We start from the raw sequence: 24,135 nt of genomic DNA, 5'->3' as shown, positions 1-24,135 counted from the left end.
AAAAAAAAGTGACTAGGCTACAGGCTGGACAAGAGCGAATTCGTGGTTTGATTCCTGGCATGGACAAAAGATATCTCTTCTCCACAGCATCAAGACTAGCTCTGGGGCCTATCCAGACTCTTATCCAATGAATACCAGGAGCTATTTCTCCTGGGGTAAAGGGCCCTGAGTGCATCCAGCTCACTGCAACTACTGCTGAGGTTAAAAATGTAAGGAACTATACCTTCAATCTCTCATATGTCTTGATGGTGTGTTTCATAAGGAAATATTTGGACAACTGTAACTTTTTTTTTTCAATTGTTCTTCCAGCCCATTCAGGGCCCAGGCATCTTATTCAGTTCCATAATCATTTTTCACAGATGGTAGGACTCCTTGGACGAGTGTCAGCCCGTCACAAGGCCGCTACCTGAACACAGGACAACACAAACACAGAATAAACGCATACACATACCAAACATCCATGCTCTGAGTGGGGTTCGAACCCATGATTCCAGCATCCAAGCAAGAGAAGACAATTCATGCTTTAGACCACGCAGCTAATGTTATCGGCCAACTTTAACTTTACTTTTAAAAACTATAAAGGATATGGAATATAGAAATGATGGCCTGTTGTAAGCTAATTTTCTGTCATTTGCCTGGAAGCACTGAGATCAATCATGAAAACCCTCAGTCAGGATAGTTGGTTTCCAGACTGATATTCAAGACTGACGTCTCCTAAACATGAAGCAGGGTTGCTAACCACTTCATCTCTATTTTTGAACCTACAATGTGGGTAAATTCAGTTGAAATTTGTGTTCACATTGATTCCTATTGTATTGGCATTTGCATTGTATTTGAAGCAGCTGAGTTAACTTTAACATCATTGAGTAGCAGTACCTGCCAAAGTGGTAGCAAAACTTCTCCTATTGAGTCATCTCTGGTGATTCGATCATAGTCAAACACATGTAGCTGCAGAACCTGCGTCTGCAACTTTTCAATTGGAAGATCTGCAACACAGCAACACATTCTGTTAAAGTCTGTCCACAGCATATTGATACAAAATCTGTATACCAGCAACAAGTGCTCATCATAGAAATATGATTTGAAATTGCACATGAATTACAAACTGACCACTGAATTTCCATGTTAGTGGAAGTACCAGAGTGACAGAATCATGCTTTCAGATGTCAACCAAATGCTCCAAAATTCTCAGCAAAGGTCAAGTGCCCCTGAAACTTATCTTATGATCATGCCATTACAGCATGATTCTTGAAGTTAATTCTTTTCTTTTGAAAACCCCTGGACTGAAACTCAGAGTATTCTGAGTGCTGAAAATAGGTGTTCAGTAAGTATACAGGTACTCATATGTGCCAGATAGGGTTGAGGCATTTTTTGGTTATGAACTAACACATATTCAGTTTGTATATATCAAATGCTAAGGCTTGAAATTCTTTCCTTGTTGTGTCCTTATGTGGAAGTAATCATTGTCTGTAATTATGGATAGGAATGTGAGCCTGCAGTCAGTGTTACCTGTGTTGCAGTTGGTATTGAATTCTTAATCTTAGCCAAAAAAAAACCTTTATTGGTAGCAGGGCTATTAAATGAAATCGTGATTTGATGTACAAGAGTGGATCGTTGGAGTGTACATCTATGGTAACTGCAGCTGGAGATGACAGTTGTTTACTTTGAAAGTTTTGCCAGCTGGCTGCATTTGGGATCATTCATAATAAAGTCTGATGGTAGTATATATTAATACAAACATGATGGGAAGTCATAATATTTTAATTATCACCATGAGAAAATCATAATTCCGAAATATTGTTCCATATGGGAGATGGCCCATTTCCTGAGCTTGCCTAACAGTCAAATTTTCCCGTGCCAAGTGAACAGAGGGAGCCACCGGAAGGGGTAGAAGCAAAATGGCGACGTCGGTTGAGAAAGTGGAGGCTTGCGCTGTGATACGGTTCCTGCATATTCAAGGGAAGTCTGCCAGGGAGATCCATGATCAGATGACTGCTGTGTATCAGGAAGGTGTACCACCATACGACACAGTGGTCAGATGGAAGAGGCACTTTCATTGTGGACAGACAACCCCCAAAGTGGAAGACCATCTCTTGCTGAGGAACTGGGAATTGTAGCACAAGTGGAAAGCCTAGATCCTATTCGATAGGCGCATAACTATTGAAGCTATTGTTAATGAGGGCCGCATTAGCCATGGGTCGATTTTCAGCATCATCCATGGCAAGTTACACATGACGAAAGTCACTGCGCATTGGGTGCCATGATTGTTGACACCAGTTCAAAAACAGCAAAGAATGGATGTGGCAAAGGAACTTTTGCAGTTGTGTCAAGATGAAAAAGTGAAATTTTTTGACCATCTGATCATGATGGATGAATGTTGTTGGGTGTCTCATTATGACCCTGAAACAAAGGAAATGAGCAAGCAGTGGAAACATGTAGACTCGCCTCCACCAAAGAAGGCCAAGTCCCAGCCGTCATCAGGAAAGGTGCTGAGCATGTTCTGGGTTTGGCAGGGTGTCACCATGATCAACTACATGCAAAAGGGCGTCACCATCACTGGCGAGTACTACCAGAACCTTCTGAGAAAATTATGGGAGGAAATCCAGAAAAATCGATGCAGAATGCTGGGAAAAGGTGTGCAACTTCTTCATGACAACGCTACAACGACACTTGCTGCTAATTTGGGATATGAAATTCTCCCCCATCCAACATATTCACCAGACCTGACATCGAGCGACTTCTTCCTCTTTCCACAGCTAAAGAAGCCACTTCNAGTGATTCCAAGGCGATGATGACGTCATTTCTGCAGTGGAGGGCTTCCTAAACAGCCAAAACGAGACCATCTATGATCAAAGTATCCATCAGCTAATGTATCGAGGAAAATGTGTGGCCTTGCGGGCCATGTGAATAGAAGGACTAGCTAATGCAATTTCTTGCACCTGTCTCTCTGTTTCTTCTGGGTGATAATTAAAATTCTATTACTTTCCCATTTACATACAAAAGCAGAATTTGGCAATACAGAAACAACGGTGACTGGTGAAATTCGTAAATTGTCTAAAAATATTTTTTTGTCTCTAAACCAAAAACTCAGGCAGAATGGGGAAAAAGAGACGTTACGAGTTATTTTGACAGAGTTCATATTTATAGGCAACTGAAGAAGAAACATTCACTCTGTGTAGTGTCAAGGTTTTGTGTATATTTTTACTCTATCAAGTGTAGTATCTTCATATAGTAGGTCTTATCAGAAACTTTCGAGTTATTTAGGTTACATTATTTTAAATGGAATTTCTTTTGAACTTCTTGCCTTTGAAACTTCAATGGGTTTTTAATGTATTGAGGTATTTAACCCAATATGTTTTGATTTCTAAGGTACATTGATAATTAACACAGCAAATGATTATGTCATGATTTTGCCCTGCAGTTTGGTGACTAGACAGCGAAATATACTTAGTTATCTCTGTGTTTACTTCTAGACCAACTTCACCATATCCTTTACAAAATGTTTAGCCATTTCTCCAAGCCCTTCTGCTAATCTGGAACATGTACCTAACTCTGAAGAGCCATTTCCATCCCAGGAAGGGGGGTGATAAATGAGCTTGAAGGAACTTTGCATTGACAATTAANTGTTTAGCCATTTCTCCAAGCCCTTCTGCTAATCTGGAACATGTACTTAACTCTGAAGAGCCATTTCCATCCCTGGCAGTCACACACCCCAGGAAGGGGGGTGATAGATGAGCTTGAAGGAACTTTGCATTGACAATTAATAAGGAAAAAACAAAAGAAGCACCATCGTCGAAGAGGAGGCCTAAGTTCACAACAGGTACATGTCTAGGAAAGAATGAAAATCTTGGTCGTTGATTTTGAGGAGACTGAAGACAGGAATGACTGTGCTGGCTAAGGCCAGCAGCAGTTTAACTGACTGACCGACAATATTAATCATTACATTCCTATAAGGAAACCAAAAAGATTTCTAATTCCTGTGCCAAACGAAGAACAGATCTATTATATTGTAACAAATCAGTTAATGTCAGTTTGAGATAAATGATGCTGAACTCATTTAAAATCGTTACTTTGTTCATTATTCACAATGAAAGATTTAAAACAGAATAAGAATAAATTGGAGATACATATTCATAATATGTGTGTATACATGCAGAAGGGAAATAATCAATACAAAATGGCCAGTACTAGTTACCATCAGTAAACTCACCTACATCAACATGCATAGCTACCAAGCCCCTGATGCTCTACTACAAATGCTAGTTAGACTTCAACACTATGAATGCTAAGTCTAAATGTTTCTGATGATGTTCTACAAAAAAAAAAATATATATTGTGACATGTTGCGTGTTATTTAGGACACGTCTACCATCTTGAGTTTTTGCAAACATGATGTTTCAAGAAGTGGATCTGTTTCTGTCATAAAGTCTAAAGTGGGAAAGGTTCTTACTCAGAGGTGGCTGTTAGAGGCAGCTAATCTCATGGCCCAAAATCTATGGGAAACTTTCCTCCTTTCATCTGATGACAGAAATAGATCCAGTTTCTGAAACATTTGCTTATAAGAAATTCAAGATGATAAACAATGTCCAAAATATTAGCAGTATTTACTAGCAATATTGTATACATATTTTCCTATTGTCTCTGACTCCACTATGTTGAAGCAAGCCTACTGCATGCCTGGCTAAACCTTTTTGCCCTAAGTATGGATGAAATTGGTGACAGTGAAAATGTGATGATTTTCAAGTTCTGGTGACAGGCATTCTGCAATTTTGTCATACTTCACTATGTCAGATGTTAGCGGAATACCAGGTACTGATGTGTTATTAGATGGCCCAGATAACTTTAAGAGTTACTGTTATGTATTCTACCACATCAGTACTGTCTATCTTTGACATTTATTTGTAAAAATGAATAACACACAAAGCCTATTTTTAGAATTTGCCTGATATATGTCAACAAGGTTAGATATTTGTTTCTGGTCTCAGAATTAAATATCCGAAAACCTCCTCAGGTTAGGCTTTGTGTTGTGTCTTTACAAATATGCCTCTATGGTTGACAGTGCTAATATGGCCAATAAGAAGCTCTATTTTCTGGGATAAAATGCTGTGCAGTCTGTGGAGGCAATATTATGATACGAGGCCTGACAACCAGAAAAAGGGAACCATATAAACAGCCATTGCTAAGCAACGGCTGTGTAAACACGCAACAAACCAGAGCAATCATTAAGCGACGTATGCATGCAACAGTGGAGGAATTATTGGAAGCGGTGTTTACTATGTGGTCCATGCTGAGGCTATAGAAGGAGGCAAATTGGGCTGTTAATTCAGCCCAGTAGCCATCAGCTGATGGAAATACCAGCTGAAGCAAGCAATCAGAGTATGAGGCTGGCCTGAGATGTTCACCAACCAGCAAGGACGTGAGCCTGGAAGCAGAGGAACATCTGCCGTTGGAAGCCACTGCCACGCAATGTGACCGAAGACATTAGTCTTTGTCAGATATTCATTTTCAAAGTGCAATCAGAAGGTGTAAAATTGTTCCATAAATGCATTTCTCAATCCAAAACCCGCCTATCATCAATCAATTGCATGAAAGTATGTTCCTCTGAAATGTCAGTTGACTTTCAACAGACTACATGGCATATCCCAGAAGACAGAAGTCTACATGACCAACACAGTGAGAACCTCAGATCCTACAATGTGGTAAAGTTCTAAAGTTATTTAATAGACTTCTTTTGGCTTATTTTGGACTTCACCCATCGTCTGGTATGTAAAAGACAAAAGACCACGACATTTCAGAGACTGGTGAAGTCCAAAATAAGCCAAAAGAAGTACAGTATACACCATCGTCAGAATCCTTTCAAGTCTATCTTATTTAATAGAATTTGACAGATACACAGGTTTTGAGTCCCACGATTACAAGAAAGTGATTTTTGTTATTCTGTCAGTGTATATGTATGTACATATGGATGTGTGCCTCACAAACACCTAAAAAGCTGGACAGATTCTGTTCACGTTCAGTTCAGGTGTTCAGGAGTATATCTGTTCTAGGTTGGTGCCAGGCTAATGTGAACATTGCAGCTCCAAAAATAAGGGCCCTTCAGATGGATCCCAAAACAAAATGGCAGTTCCCCACCGCCAAAAAAGATTTTGATTAAATTTCAGTAATTTATTGAGATCATATCCCTAAATAAATACACACATCTACAAGAAAATAACAATATGCACACTATGGGCCCAAATGCGAAATGACTGTTTTCTTGAAGCAGGCTTTGCCAATCTGAAGGATTTTATTTTTGTTCACTGTTCAGTAGTCCATAATGGCCTACTGCAGGACAATCAATTTTGCTTCCAAGACAGTGTAAACAAAGTCAATAATGAAGTTATATGCAATGTCTTTCACCAGTGTTGTCCACAGTGCGATGTATAGACCCATTGCTAGGCAACGACTCAGTAAACGTATTCCCGTGAGAGCCAACGTGCGCAACATTAGGACATCCATTGCTAGGCAATGAATCAATAAACACGCCACCTTAAAAATAGAGGCTGCGTGGCCCATGCAGAGTGGTTATAAAGGAGTGTTCAGCAGTAGAGAAGAGTAGTGAAGTCGAGCAGAGTCGAGTTTTGAGACTCCAGCCTGCCAGGATATGTGCTTGGGAGCAGAAAAATTTAATTGAGTTAAGTCTTCAAAATTTACATTTGCAGAATAAGGGCAAGGAAGGGATTAGGCGGTGCAAAGAAGACTTCATGTGTGATTTGAAGTGACAGTGAGAATGTTATAAATCCGTTGCCAGGATACGACTAGTGAAGACTGAGAATCCTAATGCATATGTAACAGTGGAATGCAAAGTGTTTAAATCAGTGATAGCGCTGTACTGTTTGCAGTTGTGTGTGAATGTGTGTCTGTATAGGGTGTCAGCAAATCCAATCATCCAATCAAAAACCCCATCTGTAAGTCACCCCAACACATGATGATAGTTTTCTTGAAGTAATCCAGCATGTCCATGCAAATTATAAAATGAGAGGACTGAGTTATGTACACTGCTCCATTGCAGTTGATCTTGGGTACCACCAAGATATTTTCCAAGGGTGGAACAGCCGGAAAACGTCCTTACAAATATGCATATGATCTGTTTCACATTGTTTTTACTGAAGTCCCTACAGTCTACAGGACAGAGTAATTTTTTTAAAATTACTTCAAATTGTTATTACAAATATTTGGTATACTTTGTCCCATTCTTCAAATCTAGTTTTTCTAATTAGCTAGGGGGAGGAATGCCTGGCTTGCCGAATTCTTGTCAACACCTATGGGCTTGATCCCCACTTCAACCACACTTAATCTGATATTGCTATATACAAGTATTCTCAATTGACTGAATTAGAGCAGTATATTTACCACATCTATTGTGGAAGAACCAACACTATGTGGTCCCAGCTCACTGAATTATAGTGTTATAAACATTATATCTGACATGAATTACATTCCACTGTCTGAGCCAAGCTGACTGCATTATGGTGATTTAGACATCACATCTTGCATGAAAGAACCAACACAGTAAACTGTGAACATAGGATGACAGTCAGAAACAATTTTGGCAGTTGAAGCCACTATGAACTGTCTAAATGATCACACATTGTTTCTTAACAACAAATCTTTATGACTTCTAATAACATTTTTATATGGTACTTCACAAAGAATTCTGCAGGTTACTATGTACATTGATAGTACAGTACTTCCATTTTTTTTTAAAAACAAATTACTTCCTTGTTAATTCTTTCTTTCCTTCTATGATTGTGTGAGGGTTATTTAAATGAAACTATTTTGGGAATTATTCTAGATGAAATTGTAGAGGTCATTAAAAATAATGGGTTTTTATACAGGCATCCCATTAGCACACCATCAACCACCATTTTGTGATTGCCGGTGTGTCATGCACCCAACCATATGATCATCTCTGGCAGGTTTTATCTGCAAGCAATGCAGTGAATGGTTTCCATTTGAATAACCCTCACATTTACATATGCCAATTTTCTGCCTTAATATTTTGCTCCTTTATACATGAATCCCGGTCTAGAAACCGAAATTAATGGCTGTGGGGATTTGTTGCGCTGACCACGTGACACCCTCTATCCACAAAAGTTGGCACTAACATCGCCGACAAGCGGCGGTCGCTTGGTCGGCATAGTTCGCTTGCGGACTACAGGCCACGGAGTCTATACATCGTGAATCAAAACACTTGATATCAGTGACCATTGACATTGGCAAGCCTTAAACCACAATCAACTAATCATATCTGGGTTCATTAGAACAGGTCTGTAAACACTGTGACAAATTTTCCAAATCTCCACCGCTATTCCTCAATGTGACATTGAGACACTGCCCTCAGCGTAGTTACCAAATTTTAATTCCTCACAAAATAAGGCATTGTAACAAATTCATTGAATCAGACTAGCTCTATAGTTAACAAGGTCGCAGCCAAGGCATGCTTGAATGTGCAGCTTCATGCACATTGCCCTGAACAACAGAACTTCTTACCTGTGATAATGAGCGTACATCAGCCCGAGTCATGACCAGCCTGAAAAGTTGCCCAAGAATTGGAACATTGTGTTACCATGTTTCTATACTGGAATACAAAGTCTGGATAACTGTGCTACTTTACACTTTTCAAAGTTGTAATATTTATTTTGTGATGTTGCATAGCTTTAAGCGATTGGCTGATCTGGGCAGCACAATCCAAGTGTCTCAGTACGCTGTACTAAATCTCTACCCTATTTAACATGTTGACCATTGTATGACACACCAGGGAACGCACACAAGAAACAAATTAAAATAAAAATAATAATGCATAAGACTGTCATCTGTGACCATATTATATACCTGGATTAAATCAGAGATCGTTATTTCAGATGGCTTCTGAAAGAAAATTCTTAAATTATATGGCTGTAACCAGTATGCTAATATTGTTTCTCGTGCTTCACCATCTGCAGATGAGAGAGTGGCGCATAAGTTAAAAGATGAATGGATTGATGTACAGTGTAAAGCTTCCTCTAATACACAGTGTTGCTATAAATATGATAGAATCATAAAACCTGGACAATATATCAATGCCTATGGCCCTGATTCATGGTCCCTCCTTCATGTGACATAGAAAGTTTAATTCATGTGGAAAAACATAGTGCTGTTTTCAGATCTTTATTTCACTCAAATATCACAGTGTGTCACAAGCTTGCAGTGGTCTCATATTTAATTGAATGAAACATATATTCTTTACTTTGTTTTTATCAGAGATTCTCTTCTAGTAGTGTCTGTTTTCAGACTTATAATTATAGAGTTCTGTTGGTGTAAGATATTTTAAATTGTAAAACATATTTAGAAAAATATGGTTCATTCACAGTTTATGTTGGTGCCAAAGTAGTCAATTTTTATTGTCTTTTTTTTTTTTCTTTTTCACTTTCATAGGAACTTGTTGATATACATGATATTTTTTGGAGGTAGGAGCAAGTATTAAATGTTTTAGACAGTTGTCCGTAATACTTAACTATACAGNCCAACAGTAGTCTCTAATACCTCTGGTAGATTGGGGAAACATTATAGATACCTCTCAGCTAGTAGAGCCAGTCTCGCTGGCTGGGCGGGACTGATGGTAAGCACCAGTACCGCTAGGATATAGAGACTGGTAGAATATCATAGAGGGAAGCACAGTAGATCAAACTGGTTGTGGTGAATGGGGAAACCAACCCTCTCAAAATAACTAACTAACTAACTATACAGACTGAATGAAACCATGATATTTCCATTATTGATCTTCATACTAAGATACTGTAATGTGCTGAGATTGTTTTCTTTTTAATTTAATTTGTGACTTGACATTATTATGTCACTTTATCAGTAGTCAGATGGATAACATGAAGTAAAAAGGGAAATGCTAAAAGCATTCTTAAAAATGATACTGAATTTAAGCAAGACATGTAAACAAATAGTGACATCACAGTGCAAGTACATGTATGTATGACTTCCATCACAGTACAGCTATAACAGCTTACAGATTGGGATATTATATTATACTTTTTTACAGAATTTCCTCACTGCATACCTTCTATGAAATATTATATTTTAATGCAGTATCATCAGTTTCTTAGACTGTTATTTCACAGAGTTTTTTTCTGTCTGCAGACAGTTCTCATCTCTTTGCAGCCTTGTACCATTGTGTTCCCATTTTTATAAGGTGTACAAGAACCCTAATCTCCGTTTCTGTAGATCTGCCTTTTGCATTAACTCTTTGTTCTGCAACTTATTGATGTATGTAATTACTGAAACTTTCAAGTCTGTGGCACATTATGTTGTGTCATGTTTTACTGGGACCTTTCCTTTTGATATTGCAGACAGAATTTAAAATTTCATCTAGAATAATAGAGGATTATACCTGCCACGGCCATGGACAAAGGTTTGTGAATTTCACTCACCCTCAAAGCAGAAGGTCTCGCACCAGTGGGGTTGATGCATGTTCTTCTTGACCTTTGTCTTGAAGCGATATTTCCTGTCAGGTAACAGTGTCACCCAAACATAGGGGTCGCATTTCCCAGGGAAAAAATCTCTCATCGGGAGATTCCTGGCCTACACAACAAATGTATATGCCATAAGAAGAGACAAGATTACTCACAGATATTACAGTTAACGCTGAAATGCAAGCACACCATACTGAACTCATTTAAATGCAGTATTAAGTTATCTGTCACACATATTAAATGCTTTGCGCAAGCAGTTACAACCTGTGTAGTTCATCTGCGGATACCTGAGTAGTTTCTTTACCCATTACAAATTATTTTGTTCTGCAATACAGTTCCTTATGGAATCCTGTCGTATTGGCTCAAATGGACTTCAGGGTATCCATAGAATCAACACGCAAGCAGTAATGAAAATATTCATATATATGATTATGCCTCTTTTTCAGTAAAATTGCAAGTGGTAACATGTTTAAGGCCACTCCCAGCCTGCCATAATGTGGTGCTGTATAACATGTGGAATTGGTACCATTACCTGGATAACAAATGAGTTGCTGCTGAGGAATGACAGAAGAGGTAAAGCATGGTGGACACTGGGAACATGGAAAGGTAGAGGAAGTACAGGAAGGGTAGGTTAAGGTAGGTATCCACTGAGCCAGGGAGAGCAAGATGCAGTGCATACTTCATTAAACTTTACTGAAACAAGAAAGTCAAGAGACGAATAACTGTGCACGAAATGGTTAGAAATTGAGGTAAATATATATATAAAAATTTTCTAAATTATACTAAAGAATATATATGTTTTACAGATATAAGAATTGTTTTGTGGATTATTTTATGAGGCTGTCAGTAGCTGCCCAGCATGAAATGGAAGGATAGTAAATGAATGATAAATTCAAATTTTGCAAGGTGTGGTGGATAGGACTATGTATTTCAGAAGGTGAAGTATAGCATTTTCAATTCTAATTTTTACAATGGCAGGAGGAAATACTGTAACAGTTGTAGAGGAATAACCTCAAAGTACTGAGGAGTATAAAAAATACAGGAGTAAGTCATTTAAATTCTGTGCACGAAATTCATACTAGATCACTGGCAAAGTCAGTTTTCATCACTGCAAAGAACTTATATTAAGGCATTAAAATAATGTTATAAGAGGGAGATGCATACAAAAGTTTTGTTTAAGCCTGAAGAGTAAAAACCAGTTGGTAGATGTCTACAAAGATGAGGAAATAATATTAAAACGGATCTTAAAGAAATTGGGTGCAAAGTATGGACTGGGGTTCAAGTGGCTCATGATAAGAACCGGTAGTTGGCTCCTGTGAACACAGTAATCAATCTTCAGATTTCATAAAGGAAAAGGATGTGCTTGAATAGCTGTGTGACTCTTAGCTTCTGAAGAATAATTCTGTTCTATGAAATTGGTTTGAATATTGACAGTATATTTACTATACAGTAACTAGAAAGTAAATAAGAAGAGTTTAAAGAATCATATATTCTGGATATCCATAAATTGATAGTGTATTTTCTGTTGAAAACATCAGAAAAACTTGGCAACTTTCATCTTTAGCTATGTATTCCATAGATAACCATTCAATTAATCCACTCTCTCACATTATAACCCTAGATGGACACTAGGAAACCAAAATTCTCTCTTTGAGGGACACTAAGAAAGCACAATTCTCTCTTTGAGGAACCGTAGGGTAACACTGTTTCACTGAATATGCATGCTGTGAGTTTGAAAATTTCTGGAAAGAAAGCATAAGAGAATGAGCATATTAATAACAGGCTAGGTAATATTCTAACAGGCCGTTGGTCCTAATTTATGAAACCAATAATGGCAACAATAAATGACAGTGGCAGTGGTTTTCAAGGGATATTGAAAGAAAAAAAACATTTCTATTCATTCTCTACAACATTTTGTCCAATGTGCCATGTAAAGAGTACAGATGATGATATACGTTCAAGAATTAATTGAATTGAAATGTTTTTCATGCCTGATGCCTGGGAGTAAATGAAGAAAGAGATTTCACTTGAACTACACTGAGTGTACTCACAGACTGAATGAGGACTTTTAGTTTGGTGTCATGAGCATTGTACTTGAGAGTGAAAGATATGTGCCCCCGTGTATGATCCATGCTGCTCCTGTCCAACTGCAGGGTCGCTATATTCTGCTGCAACTGCTGAGCCTAGGAAAGACAAGGCATAACAGGCTCAATATTGTAGTGGGTGCAGGTTTTGGACATATCTTTGGAATTTCTGGAGTCTCTGACAAACTAATTTGCATTCATGAAGAAGTAAAGTATAAAAGGTTTGAATGCAGCAGAATAGAAAGCTTTAATGCTCACTTAATCTTCCTGTGTTATATTTGATTAATTTACTTGTGGTTTAAAGAGAGTGTTACAACAGCAGTTGTGGTCTTATTTAAGNTGACTACGTAGCAACAAATAATTTAATGACAGTGGATAATCAATTAGAAAGGATATACAACAGCAGTTGTGGTCTTATTTAAGGTGTTGTTCCAACACTCGTGTGGGGAGACTGAAGAAATCCACAAAAGACCCCAGTAAGGATGCCGGTGTCCCAGCTGAAATTTTGACTGGGCACCTCGCAAGTAGAAGTCAGAATCCTTACAGTTTGAGCCCATTTGTTCAGCTTCATGTCTAGGCAGATGTTTTCCATAAATATGGTAGTAGTAATCATGCAATGGTAGTGCAATCATTGCATCTCTTGAGAAGAAAGGCTGTTACCTAATTCAATTTGGCTAAGTCATGGTTGTAAATAATCACAGTTCATGTGAAGGAAATGTCATTGGTTTACTTTTAATTAAGTGAAGTTACTGAAGTCTGTATTTATATTTGGAAGATTTGGCAAATTATTAGTTGCATTTAGTTACTGCACCGGTCTAGAGAACCGAAATTAACGACAATGGGGATTCGTTGCATTGACCATGGGACCACCCACCAGCAGCCCAAACCCCATTGTCAGTGCTCATTGATGAGTCTGGAATTCACTAAATAATTAGTCGGTGTTTCCAATAGGCAGACTTCCATGAATAAGCACAGCTTTCAAGTGGCTATATATCAATTGTAGTGTCAGAATCAGAGGACTCCAAATGTACACACTCATTTACCCACCACTGTATTCTGTTTGTTTTCCACATAGGGCAGCACTCTGACATTTGGCACCATGGGCAGAGACTCCAGGATCGAGACCGTCACAATGCCTGCTTCTGGTGATGACTTCTTCCTGCAAGTATTAAACAACTTATAGAAAGTTTGAAACTTTCATGCACTTGATATTTTTGATAAGAGTTGTAGCCTGGTATCATCATCAGATAACCCCCAATCTATGATGAAGGCCAACAGTGATTACTACTAGGAGTAGAATGTGCAGCATGAAAACTGCTTTGTTGTACAAAGAATTTCACCTTCACATACAGCATATCCATTCTCAGAAACAAAATCAGAGTGATTAAATCATGGCGGTATAATTATTTTATGAAGGAAAGGTCATTACAAATATTTATTTTTTGTTTAAGTGTAATTTTTAATTTTATAATATATTATTGACTATGTCACAAATAACCAGTGTAGTTGAAATGTATTTAAGTAAATTAATATATTTCTTCTTCCTCTGCATTTTCAATACAAGCTGTAAGCTAGAAGTAGATTGTAAAGACTTCTGATGATGGTGTATGAGACTCAGGGTTGCTGGGTTTTTTTACTTTGTCCATTATACGGTATTCTTAAGAACACATTGTTTAAAAAACTGGATTTGTTTCCATCCCAAAGTCAGGCACTGGGAGACACCTACTCAGTTGGATACACTAGAAAGGGCTAACACCAATCACTGGATCAGTGGTAGAGGTTAACTATTCTAAGAGACCCAACAGAGTAGGTGTGTCCCACCCCCTCACCAGAGGACAGAAATAGATCCAGTTCCTGAAATGTTGTGTTCTTTAGTGTTTTTTAGTGTTCTTTAGAATACTGGATGATGAACAAACTCCAAAACCCAGTAATACTGAATACGAGCTACAAGCTTGCTCACTCTTCAGCACACTGTTTACAAAGCTTAGCAGTATAGCTCTCTGTTGTACATTGTAACTGAAAATAGACTTCAATAATCTTTATTCCACAACCTTGTTCAATATTTTAACCACTTATGTTACAAAAAGTTACTTATTTCTTATAGAAAATTCATGCTGTTATTACCCAGTAGAATCGTTATTCATTCTAGAAAAATGAATACTGTCTTCAACCATTTCTAAACGTTTATTTCCAGCAGGTTGCACCCTGTTTTCCTCTCCCTTTGTTGAACCAAATGTATACTGCCATGAATTTATTGACCAGTTTTCTAACATATGGAAATAAATAGGATTCTTGGCACAATACTTGGTTTTATACAGGGATGCAGGGGTCTCTTCAGGATTAAGGCTTGGGTATGTTGTCTGGCCAATGAAACCACAAAACTGCAGATATGCTTATGGAACACAGCCACTTCAGTAATCAAATCATGATGTGTGTTAGATATTTGTTTTCAGGAATTCTGCATACATTTGCCAAAACCTAGCAATCCCTAATGGAAAGTACATGGCAAGATTTTTTTTTTTGTCTCTCTAAACATTTTATCAACTGTGATGAAAATCACAGTACAATTTTCTTGTACACATCCATAGTTTGCTGGTATGTTGCTGGCTGAAAAAAAATCCCTGAATATAAAAGTAATTGTCTAGATGCGTCTTTATGTGGCAAAGTTTAACGTTGTAAAATTGACTGAAACACTGCTATTTATTGTTACCATCTTCTACCATCTGTTACCATCTTACCATCACCATGTTCTTTCCAGTTTCTTCTGTATTGCTGTGTGAATTCTGTTATTTGTGGAATTTATGTTTATCCTGTGATTTTGTCCTTCCTTCTGCTGTCTGAATGGTTGTATACTGTGGGAGCTTTTATGAAACACATTTCTGTTGATACCAACTGTCTTTCATCTGTCCTTATAAATCATGATTCATTACCATAAGATAATTCTGGTCTAGCAAGGGTCTTATACTCGTAAATTTGTATAAGTCTTTGGCTACCAAGCAATTGCCGAAATATCTCTGTGATTTTACTCTTACTTAACACAAGCCCACTAACTGATATGGATGACCAAAATATTAACATTAAAGTCTGCAACTGTTTCTGAGACATAAACAGGAGAATTTAGTTCAGAATTCATTGGTTGTACTAAAATGCCAAATTTCAACAATGTTGTTCACACTATTCAGACTTCACTCCTACCAACAGTGAGCACACACACTGAAGTTATGATGTTTTCCACGCTATCATTATTGCAAATGGCACCTATGAACACTGTAAGCCACAGATAGCCAGACATATTCCTGCAGACACATTGTTGTCCTGGCAAGAATTATAAAATATTCATAACAATTTCCCAATTGCTCACTGATAATTGCAAACTGCATGGTGATTTCCTATTAAACAAATCTCCGTGTAATGTCCAAGAGATCTGATTATTCCCTCTGTCTTCAAGGATCACAACAAATAAAATGTTTAAGTGTAAATAATGGCGATACATAGTGAGAGAAAGGTTACTTTATGTGAGACAGCATATGCCAAAACAATGTTTTGAAAATGCCTTGTGATAAGACTAGATGCACAATGAACTCTGTGGCCTGTAGTCAGCAAGCAAACTATACCGACCGATCAACAGCTACTTGTCAGCGAAGTTAGTGCCAACTCTTGCGGATAGAGAGCGTCACGTGGTCAGCGCAACGGATCCCCACGGCCGTTCATCTCGTTTTCTTTAGACCGGAGCCGCTATTTCCTTGAAATAGCTCCTCAATTATCCTCACGGGGCTGAGTGACCCCATTCCAGACCCACTTCTCATAAAATCGTGTAGCACCGGGAATCGAATCCGGGACCTCTGGATCTCTAGCCAGGAACTCTGACCACTAGACCACAGAGGCGGCAGATGCGCAATGAACTGTAATTAATTTTTTTAAAGTCATATTTTCTTTCGCTAAATTCTTGTGGTGCCCGCTATGAATTATAAGCCTCTCCCAACGGTTGGAGGCTCTTGCGCTGAGGGTTCCACAAAGACATACCTGGATGGGGCGCACTTGTGGAAATAGCAGCACAGAATGAGGGTAACGCCAAGCGTGATGGGAATGGCGGTCAGGAGCAGGTCAGTCACGTCCATCGCCGTCTGCAACAGAACACATCGGCTTTTAGAGACGTCTGGTGTGAAGGACATAGTTACGGGTGCTCTACTCCCGTCATCGGATACTGCCCTGTCTGATAATGACTAGGATCAAATGACTGTAGACTTTCAGTGCGAGTGTGATTATGTTTTGTAAAATTTGTGAACATTAAAATGTGGAAAGGAAAGTGCATTTTAAGTGAAAATCGAAGCAAAGAATTTTCATTTCATTACTTGTGCACACGGCTGTTGAACATTTACGACTTATTCTGGAGGACGCAGCGGTATGACAGCCTTCAGAACATGAAACACAGGATGACCATCCGAGCAGCAGCGTCAAGTACGAAAATTGCTTCATTTTTAAACAGATTTCGGTGGGTGGAAATGTTATTACTCGTAAATTGCAGCGCCCGATGTCCACAATGCTATTTGAAGACTGGGATGATAGTGCTATATTCAGCGGCCTCCGTAGTCTAGGGGTAACGTTCCCACCTCGTGAAATTTTTAAGGGCGGAAAAATTCCTGGGACAAGTCCTCCGGGAGGGACTTTAAGCCGTGGGTCCCGTATCGTAGATTTACGGCACGTAAACGATCCTGATGTCTCTAGGAGACCTCTGAGCAAAATTAGGCAAAAAGTTTCCCGCCCAAGTAGTTTCCAATGCCTCTGGTAGATGGGGGAAGTATCGGGTACCGAGGGCCGACCTCGTTGGCTGAACGGGGCTGATAGCACACATCAGTACCGGTAGGGTATGGCGACTGGTAGAATGTCAAAGGGGGACGTACAATAGAGTATTAGTCGCGGTGCATGGGGAAACCCACCCCCTCTAATAATAATAATAATAATAATAATAATACTGTATTCAGGATGTCGCAAGGGGAAAGGTCACTATTCTTGGAGGTCACAGTACCGGTCATTCTAAGCAAAACATTGTGTCCTATTCCAAACGGTTTCCGAAACAGGGCTGTTTCATTGTACCGTTCCAAAATTGTTAATAAGAAAGAGATACTACGCACTGTTTCTAATGCCGGTATTTATTGTTTAAGTGAAAGAACATTGACATCTTCTCCAGGGATGTCCCGTGTGTTTGATAGAGACGCTGTTTCATCAAGCGGATGGCGTGGGGGTTTTTATCCCTCGCTGAATATACTAGTTTTTCTTTAACAAGTTTCTCAATGTGGTTAATTTTGTTTCTCCTATAATGCAGATATTTGACGACTGTAAGCTGATCATATAGTGACACAAATATTCCTCTTCATAAAATACTTCAAATGTTGAGTGCCGACCTAGCGTTTTGAACTGCATTTTTTTTGCATATGTGGACTGTTAATTTCTCCCACAGTCACATATAGACGAGCAAATTTATTACACCCTTTGCTTAGTGAAGAAAATAATTGCTGTGGCGTTAGAGGCACACGATTATTCCCTTTCCTTTTAGGGTAATAATACCATTTTCACAAAATTAGAATGCAGAAGTAAACACTCCAGGAAGTGCAACAATGGACAAGGAGAAAGATAATTTGCGCAAGAACGGAACACTTGTTAGTGCTAGCCCATATTAATTAGCATTACGCAGACACAAAAGAGAACATTTCCGGAGTGTAGGCCCATAAATCGTACAGGAGAGAAGGGAATAACGCCTCCAGCCCGTATTGGAACCGAGTGCGAACGCCAAATGCCATGTAACGTGAAAGTATGAAAAGTAAGAAAAGGCGTTTTTCACCTGGTTCATGGGTTTGAAAACTCAGATATAGCGTTTCATGTTCAAGGGATATAGAAGGGGCGTGGAAAACCGGAAAACTCAAGTACGAACCAAACGGCGGCATATCGCGTTCAACGAATTAATGACGGAACAGAAGTAAGCAAAGTTGCCTTTTGTTATATTCATCGAATATTAAGAGGTCGTGCACGCGTACTAGTGAAGAAGAAGAAACAAATACTTTTCCAATTAGTGATGACAGGGAAAAAGTAAGAGACACCAGCATTCGATGACAAACGAACAGGAACAGCATATTTACAGTTTCTTGAAACGAATTCCAACATACGTAAGTCATTGCAGCAGGAAATATAACCGAAATAAACAATACTTTGGGCAGAAATTTCTCCGTGACGACCGTCTCGTGTGTTTGCAAGACAAAAGTGTTGCTAATGAGTTTTCCAGAGATAAATTTACAAGAACCCTGAAGACTTTCAGCGTGGGATTTAAACCTTTGAAGGCAGCCAAGCGTAACATTTTCCATTCCAGCAACAATTGTTTAAAATCCACAAACTGAAGGAGGAAATAATTAATGTTTTAACTTGAAAATATTACCCTATTCAGATCATTTTGAAAATCGCTATAAAAATTGCCATAATAGAAACTATATCACAATATTCATAATGTGTTCTCTGTTTTATGGAAACGAAGCTTATATAGAATTCGAGGATCCCACGCCAATGGTTAGGAGTTCTACCTTTAAGCATATAACGCCGTGAAGTACGTTGAAAGCCAACCAACGTTTCGGAAGATCATGTGGCCCCCATTTTTATGGTCGAAAAATAAGCCAAGCAGGAAACCAACATGACGCAGAAAAGAGACTGCTTTCACCGAACTACAAGGCGTTATATACCAAAAGGCAAAACTCTTCAAGAGATGTCATGTTTTTTGTTAAAAGCGGTGGATAGTCATTGGAGTTGAGCCCACTAGGGGATCGTCTTGTGGACCACATCGCATAACCAAGGCCTCTTAAACTCTCCGCATTAGTTTTATTATCCTCTCGCTACTGTTCCTGGGTCGTTCCAGTAGCGCCTAGAGGATGCTTGTAACGACACGCACGATCTGCTTTAACGGTCAATAACGTCTTGTGCGCGAAATGAATTCGTGGGCGTAGGTGAGAGAGGGGTATGATAGGTATCTTCCCCAAATCGGTGACATTTTTTTGATAAAAATCAGAACTGAAAAACGGGAACTAAACATCAGATAGTAATAAAAAACATAAATTATTTTTATATGTGGCGCCAATAATATTTCAACATAAATGAAAAGCAACTCCAGGGTGATCTTACAAAATAGTCTTACAAGATTTAAACATAGACCTGTTCGCAAAATTTCTGGCTGTCTCGCCCTTGGAAACGCCCACGACAGGGATCACTGACGTTGATAATAGGGACGAGGAATGTTTTCTTTGATGTGGGACCTGTTGATCAGGTGACCGAAAGGTTAGATTGCATTGCAGGCGTTTGGAGGCAACAAAGCCAAGCCACGCCCCCATACGAATACGCACTAGACGAGCAGGTTTTCTTCTTACTCGAATTTCGTCATTTTCCTTCAGTCATTCTTTCAGCCACATAACATTAGTACTTTTATCCGGTATAACTCGATTTAGATTGGTCTGAACATCGCAAAACACAGGCATATCTTTCCGTTATAAGGGACAAGGATGTTAAAGTTATCTACGAACGAGATTCTGAGTACCGAGTATGGCGCTTCACAAGCAAACTTTTCTCTTGTTAGCTTCTCATTTCCCACGTCAGCAGCTCCCTTATATGCTATGGCTATATTACTAATAGACACCTATTTCCCATTTCTCAAGAAATCAGATTGCGTCTTAAACCAGATATGCCTCCCGTACAATGTACACTAATAAGACACCTCTTCATATGTGGATAATTTGTCAGAGTTCTATAATGCATGCATATACATGCAGAGTTCAGCATTTCTGTAAATTTCAAGCCTCTGAATCAATCAGATCAGAACTGCACCTTCAAAGGAGAGTTCAAATCGCTATGGAGCCTTATATAAGTTCACATCAGTTTCTTCTTACACTCATCTGTGCCTACAACTCGGGAACAGCAGAACAGATTTCCACGGAAATTGTTGCAGAAGAATTTTACAAGAAATCGTCTAGCCACGTTAAATTTCCGTTAAATCAAGTTGTAACGGACGCTACATGAGGAGGCAGACGCATTTCAGCGTATATCTCAAACGGGACTCGCCAAATATTTATGGGAGTGAAAAATGTCCCTAGGAAACGTTACAGAGAAAAATTAAACGAGCCCTTCATGTTGTAATTTTCTTTCTTCCTCTCTCTCTCTCTCTCTCTAATTCTTGAAGTTTCCTAAAGAGACAGAACTCTATGCATACTATTCCCAGCCTGTACATTCAACAATAAACGATGATCGTCAGAACATCCGAAGACTACCGAAGTCACCCATTGTTGACAATAATTAAACTAAGTTTCTTTCCGCCTAAATTTACAGCTCTTCATGTGCATAGAAGATCTTAAAACACAATTGAATATGTTGCTACAATCGTTACTTCATTAAAATTTAAATTATCTCTTTCGAACGTGCCAGAATTATTATGCCGTGCATATATCGCCATCTTCATTCTTGTCACATGCAAAATGGGAAAGTTAACGTATGCGTTTTGTGTCTGAAACATTAGGCTGAAGGAATTGCTATATATAAAAATTTAGAAAGAAATGGACGGTTCTTGTAGATGGAAAGGGCGAAGGAAGGTAGAATTAAATTATGAAAACATTGAACGAAAAATAATGAGCAGCCTCATCCCAGTCGTTATAACTACCGGACTACGGCCTGGTAGTCATGAGAATCATGATTCGATTCTCGTTAGAGACACAAGATTTTCTCCAGACCAGATCTGGGGACCACCCAGCCACTTATCCAATGGGTACCAGGGTTCGTTCCCTGAGGATAAAGCGATCGGGACGTGAAACTAACTGCTCACTTACATCAGATCCGAAGTCACGAACACATGAGCTATACCAGTTAGTCTTCTTCGTGTGAGTTAAGTACAGGGACAACTTTACTTTTACAGTGATGAGGGCAAAGAGCAAGAACGAAGTTAAGGGGTCGCTACAAACAGGATTTTGCGGTCGGTACAAGCGTTACGCTTTCAGGTTATTCCAGAAACAGAAAACAGAATAATCTGGGGCCAGCTATAAAATCATAGCCTTGTATGCGGGAGGTACTCGGTTCGAATCTTTCGCCTGGGATACCGGCTATGCTTGCTGAGGTCTATCGTGCTTTTCTTCAGTCCTTGCAGGCAAATTCCGGGATTGTACCTCGACTGGGCCATGACCGCTTCCGTCATTAGTTACCAGCCAGCCATCCGCCCACTCAGATACTAACAGAGCCGTAAAATAAACTACCCAGAAAGGAAAAGGAACATGAAGGAAAATAACTTCATCTTGAGCCTTGCAGTAGCATACTTCCAGTGCGGATTGTACTCACTGGGTCACGTGGGACATCTCGACGTCGTCATGGCAACACTTCCAACAGAAATAGAACACAAGATTCAGCGCACCGCCTCCAATCGATCTCACTGCAGCTCACATTATTGCCTAATCCAACAGGTGCTCGGCCTTCAGAGTTGTTCTTATTGTTGCTGTTACGTATTGTGACTTTCCCGTAAATTAATATTATTATTGTTATTATTACTATTACTATTATTGTTATTGTTAGTATTGTTATTTACGTTGCTGCTTTGTTTTAGTTGCGTTAAGAGTTACTGCAGTTTTATTTCGTCTGCTTTAAATTGAAATGAAGAACCGGATCAGTGCACACGGTCAGCGAGGGGGATTGATTTCGAGTCCCGGCTGGACACTACCCACGCCGTTGTGTACACTGACGAGAGGAAAGCGCACTGAGGCCCGGACGCCAGACGCGCACACCCATCCACAGAATTCGGGGCTAGTCGGACGCGATCGGCGCACATCGACGCTACATCTTGGCCAGTTACTCGACGTTATATCAACTGCACAAGCGGTGATGACGTAATGAAGTTGGCGCCATTATTGCTCGAGAATTACGAGAAAACTCAGCATGGGGAGCAATCCCAGGAACGAAATATTGTGCAACAAATTGTCGTCAGGAAATACCCCGTATGTTATCGAAACTGAAGCTTCATTGTAGAATTCACAAAATCCCCCAAGCTTTTTCAACTCCTTCATTGAATGAATCGAGTCGACACTCTCACCCATTTCTTCAGTGCCCATTTTAATATTATCCTTCCATCTGCGCCTGATCCTACAAGTGTTTGAAACCAAAAGTTTATATATATATATACACACACACACACACACGTACATGTCTTTCCTCTTCCTTGAATATGCTACATGCTCCGCTCATCTCACCCTCTTTCATTTGATGATCCTAACCATTTTTAGTGAGGAATACAAATTACGTTGCATTTTTTCGATCCTATTATTGATTTCTCCCCCCTGCATCCGAACACTCCCCTCAGGATCCTATTCTCAGACACTTTCAATCTATATATTCTCCCCGTAATGTGAGACAAAATGTTACACCCATACTAATCAACAGTAATCATTCAGTTACGTAAAGCTATCCCTGTAACAGGCTGTGCAGTTCCATAGGGTTGTGAGACATCGAGGCTCCCACATTTTTTAGACAGTAGGCTCACAGATGGCGGTGAGGTTGTCAGCCTTACGCGCCGGCCGCCCTTTACCCGCAGGAAGATTCTTGGTACTCATTTCTGTTAGAGGCTGAGTCAACCCCAGGGCCATAGTGCGCCTGGAAGGATTAGGTCAATTGAAAACTGCAATGACCTCACCGGGAATCGAACCCGCAATCTTCCGGCTTGTAGCGTAGTTCCTCGATCGACTATACCATCAAATTCCCCGTAAGGATTCAGTTATGTATATTGTCATGATTTTAGTTTATGGTATGGGTTGGATGTTGAATTTGTTGACACAAGTTGGAGCCATAAGTAATTACAGCGTTATCGCTGATTTCCACACTTTGCAAATCACCAGCGCGCGCTAAGTCTTCTCAGTCTTCACTAGTCGTATCCTGGCAGCGGGTTTTAACACACTAATTGTAACAGCCTCCCTGTAACTACAGCATATATAAAGTCTTCTTTTCACAGTAGCGCTCATACAATTGACTCTTTTCTTCACAGCCGGACTTTCAGCTCTCATCTGGCTAACTCCCAGGCTGGGGATCATTTCACGCCAACCTCCTTGTCTTCTCTTCACAGGCTGACTTTCAACTAGCTACTGATTGGGTCAAAATCTAAGTCAAAGTCGTATTGCGACTGACTGTCAGTCAGTCAGTAAATCAGCAAGTCTTTGTGTCGAGCCCCATCGTGTGCTCATGATCAGATATTTATTACTGTTTGGCAGTTACGGTCTTGTTTTGTGGGGCGCCTTCTCTGGCGAGAGGACGGGTCTGTCTTTTGTACAGAAAGTGGTTCAAATATGACCGGGACTGATTAGTGTGTAAACAAGCCGCACTGCGCAGCAGCTGTGCGACCTTGAGAGAGTAAAGGCACAACCTCCAACCTCCCTCCTGTTCGGGTTAGAACATGTTCAGTCCTGTCTGGGAGTTGCTAGAGTGATGAGTGAACAGAAGGTACCGCGGAGCGTGGAACAACGCATTGTGATCAAAGTCCTCGGAGAAAACGTCCC

The 24,135-nt window shown here is 39.6% G+C and overlaps 1 protein-coding gene across 1 annotated transcript; it reads right to left on the bottom strand.

The window, feature by feature from the left end:
* Positions 1-876: 876 nt before the first annotated feature.
* LOC111868660 (synaptotagmin-7-like) lies at positions 877-22,330 on the bottom strand (the record flags this gene model as incomplete). Its single annotated transcript, XM_023859524.2, is given in 6 exon segments — positions 877-986; positions 10,461-10,611; positions 12,554-12,685; positions 13,634-13,745; positions 16,610-16,710; positions 21,938-22,330. Coding segments are annotated over 5 exon segments (600 nt in total), but the record flags the coding sequence as incomplete, so codon positions are not given.
* Between the last annotated feature and the right edge of the window lie 1,805 nt (positions 22,331-24,135).

Source organism: Cryptotermes secundus, unplaced genomic scaffold, assembly GCF_002891405.2.
Source record: "Cryptotermes secundus unplaced genomic scaffold, Csec_1.0 scaffold791, whole genome shotgun sequence".
Taxonomy (NCBI): Eukaryota; Metazoa; Arthropoda; class Insecta; order Blattodea; family Kalotermitidae; genus Cryptotermes; species Cryptotermes secundus.
The sequence above is the reverse complement of the archived record's forward strand: the minus strand, read 5'-3'. Positions and strand labels throughout refer to the sequence as shown.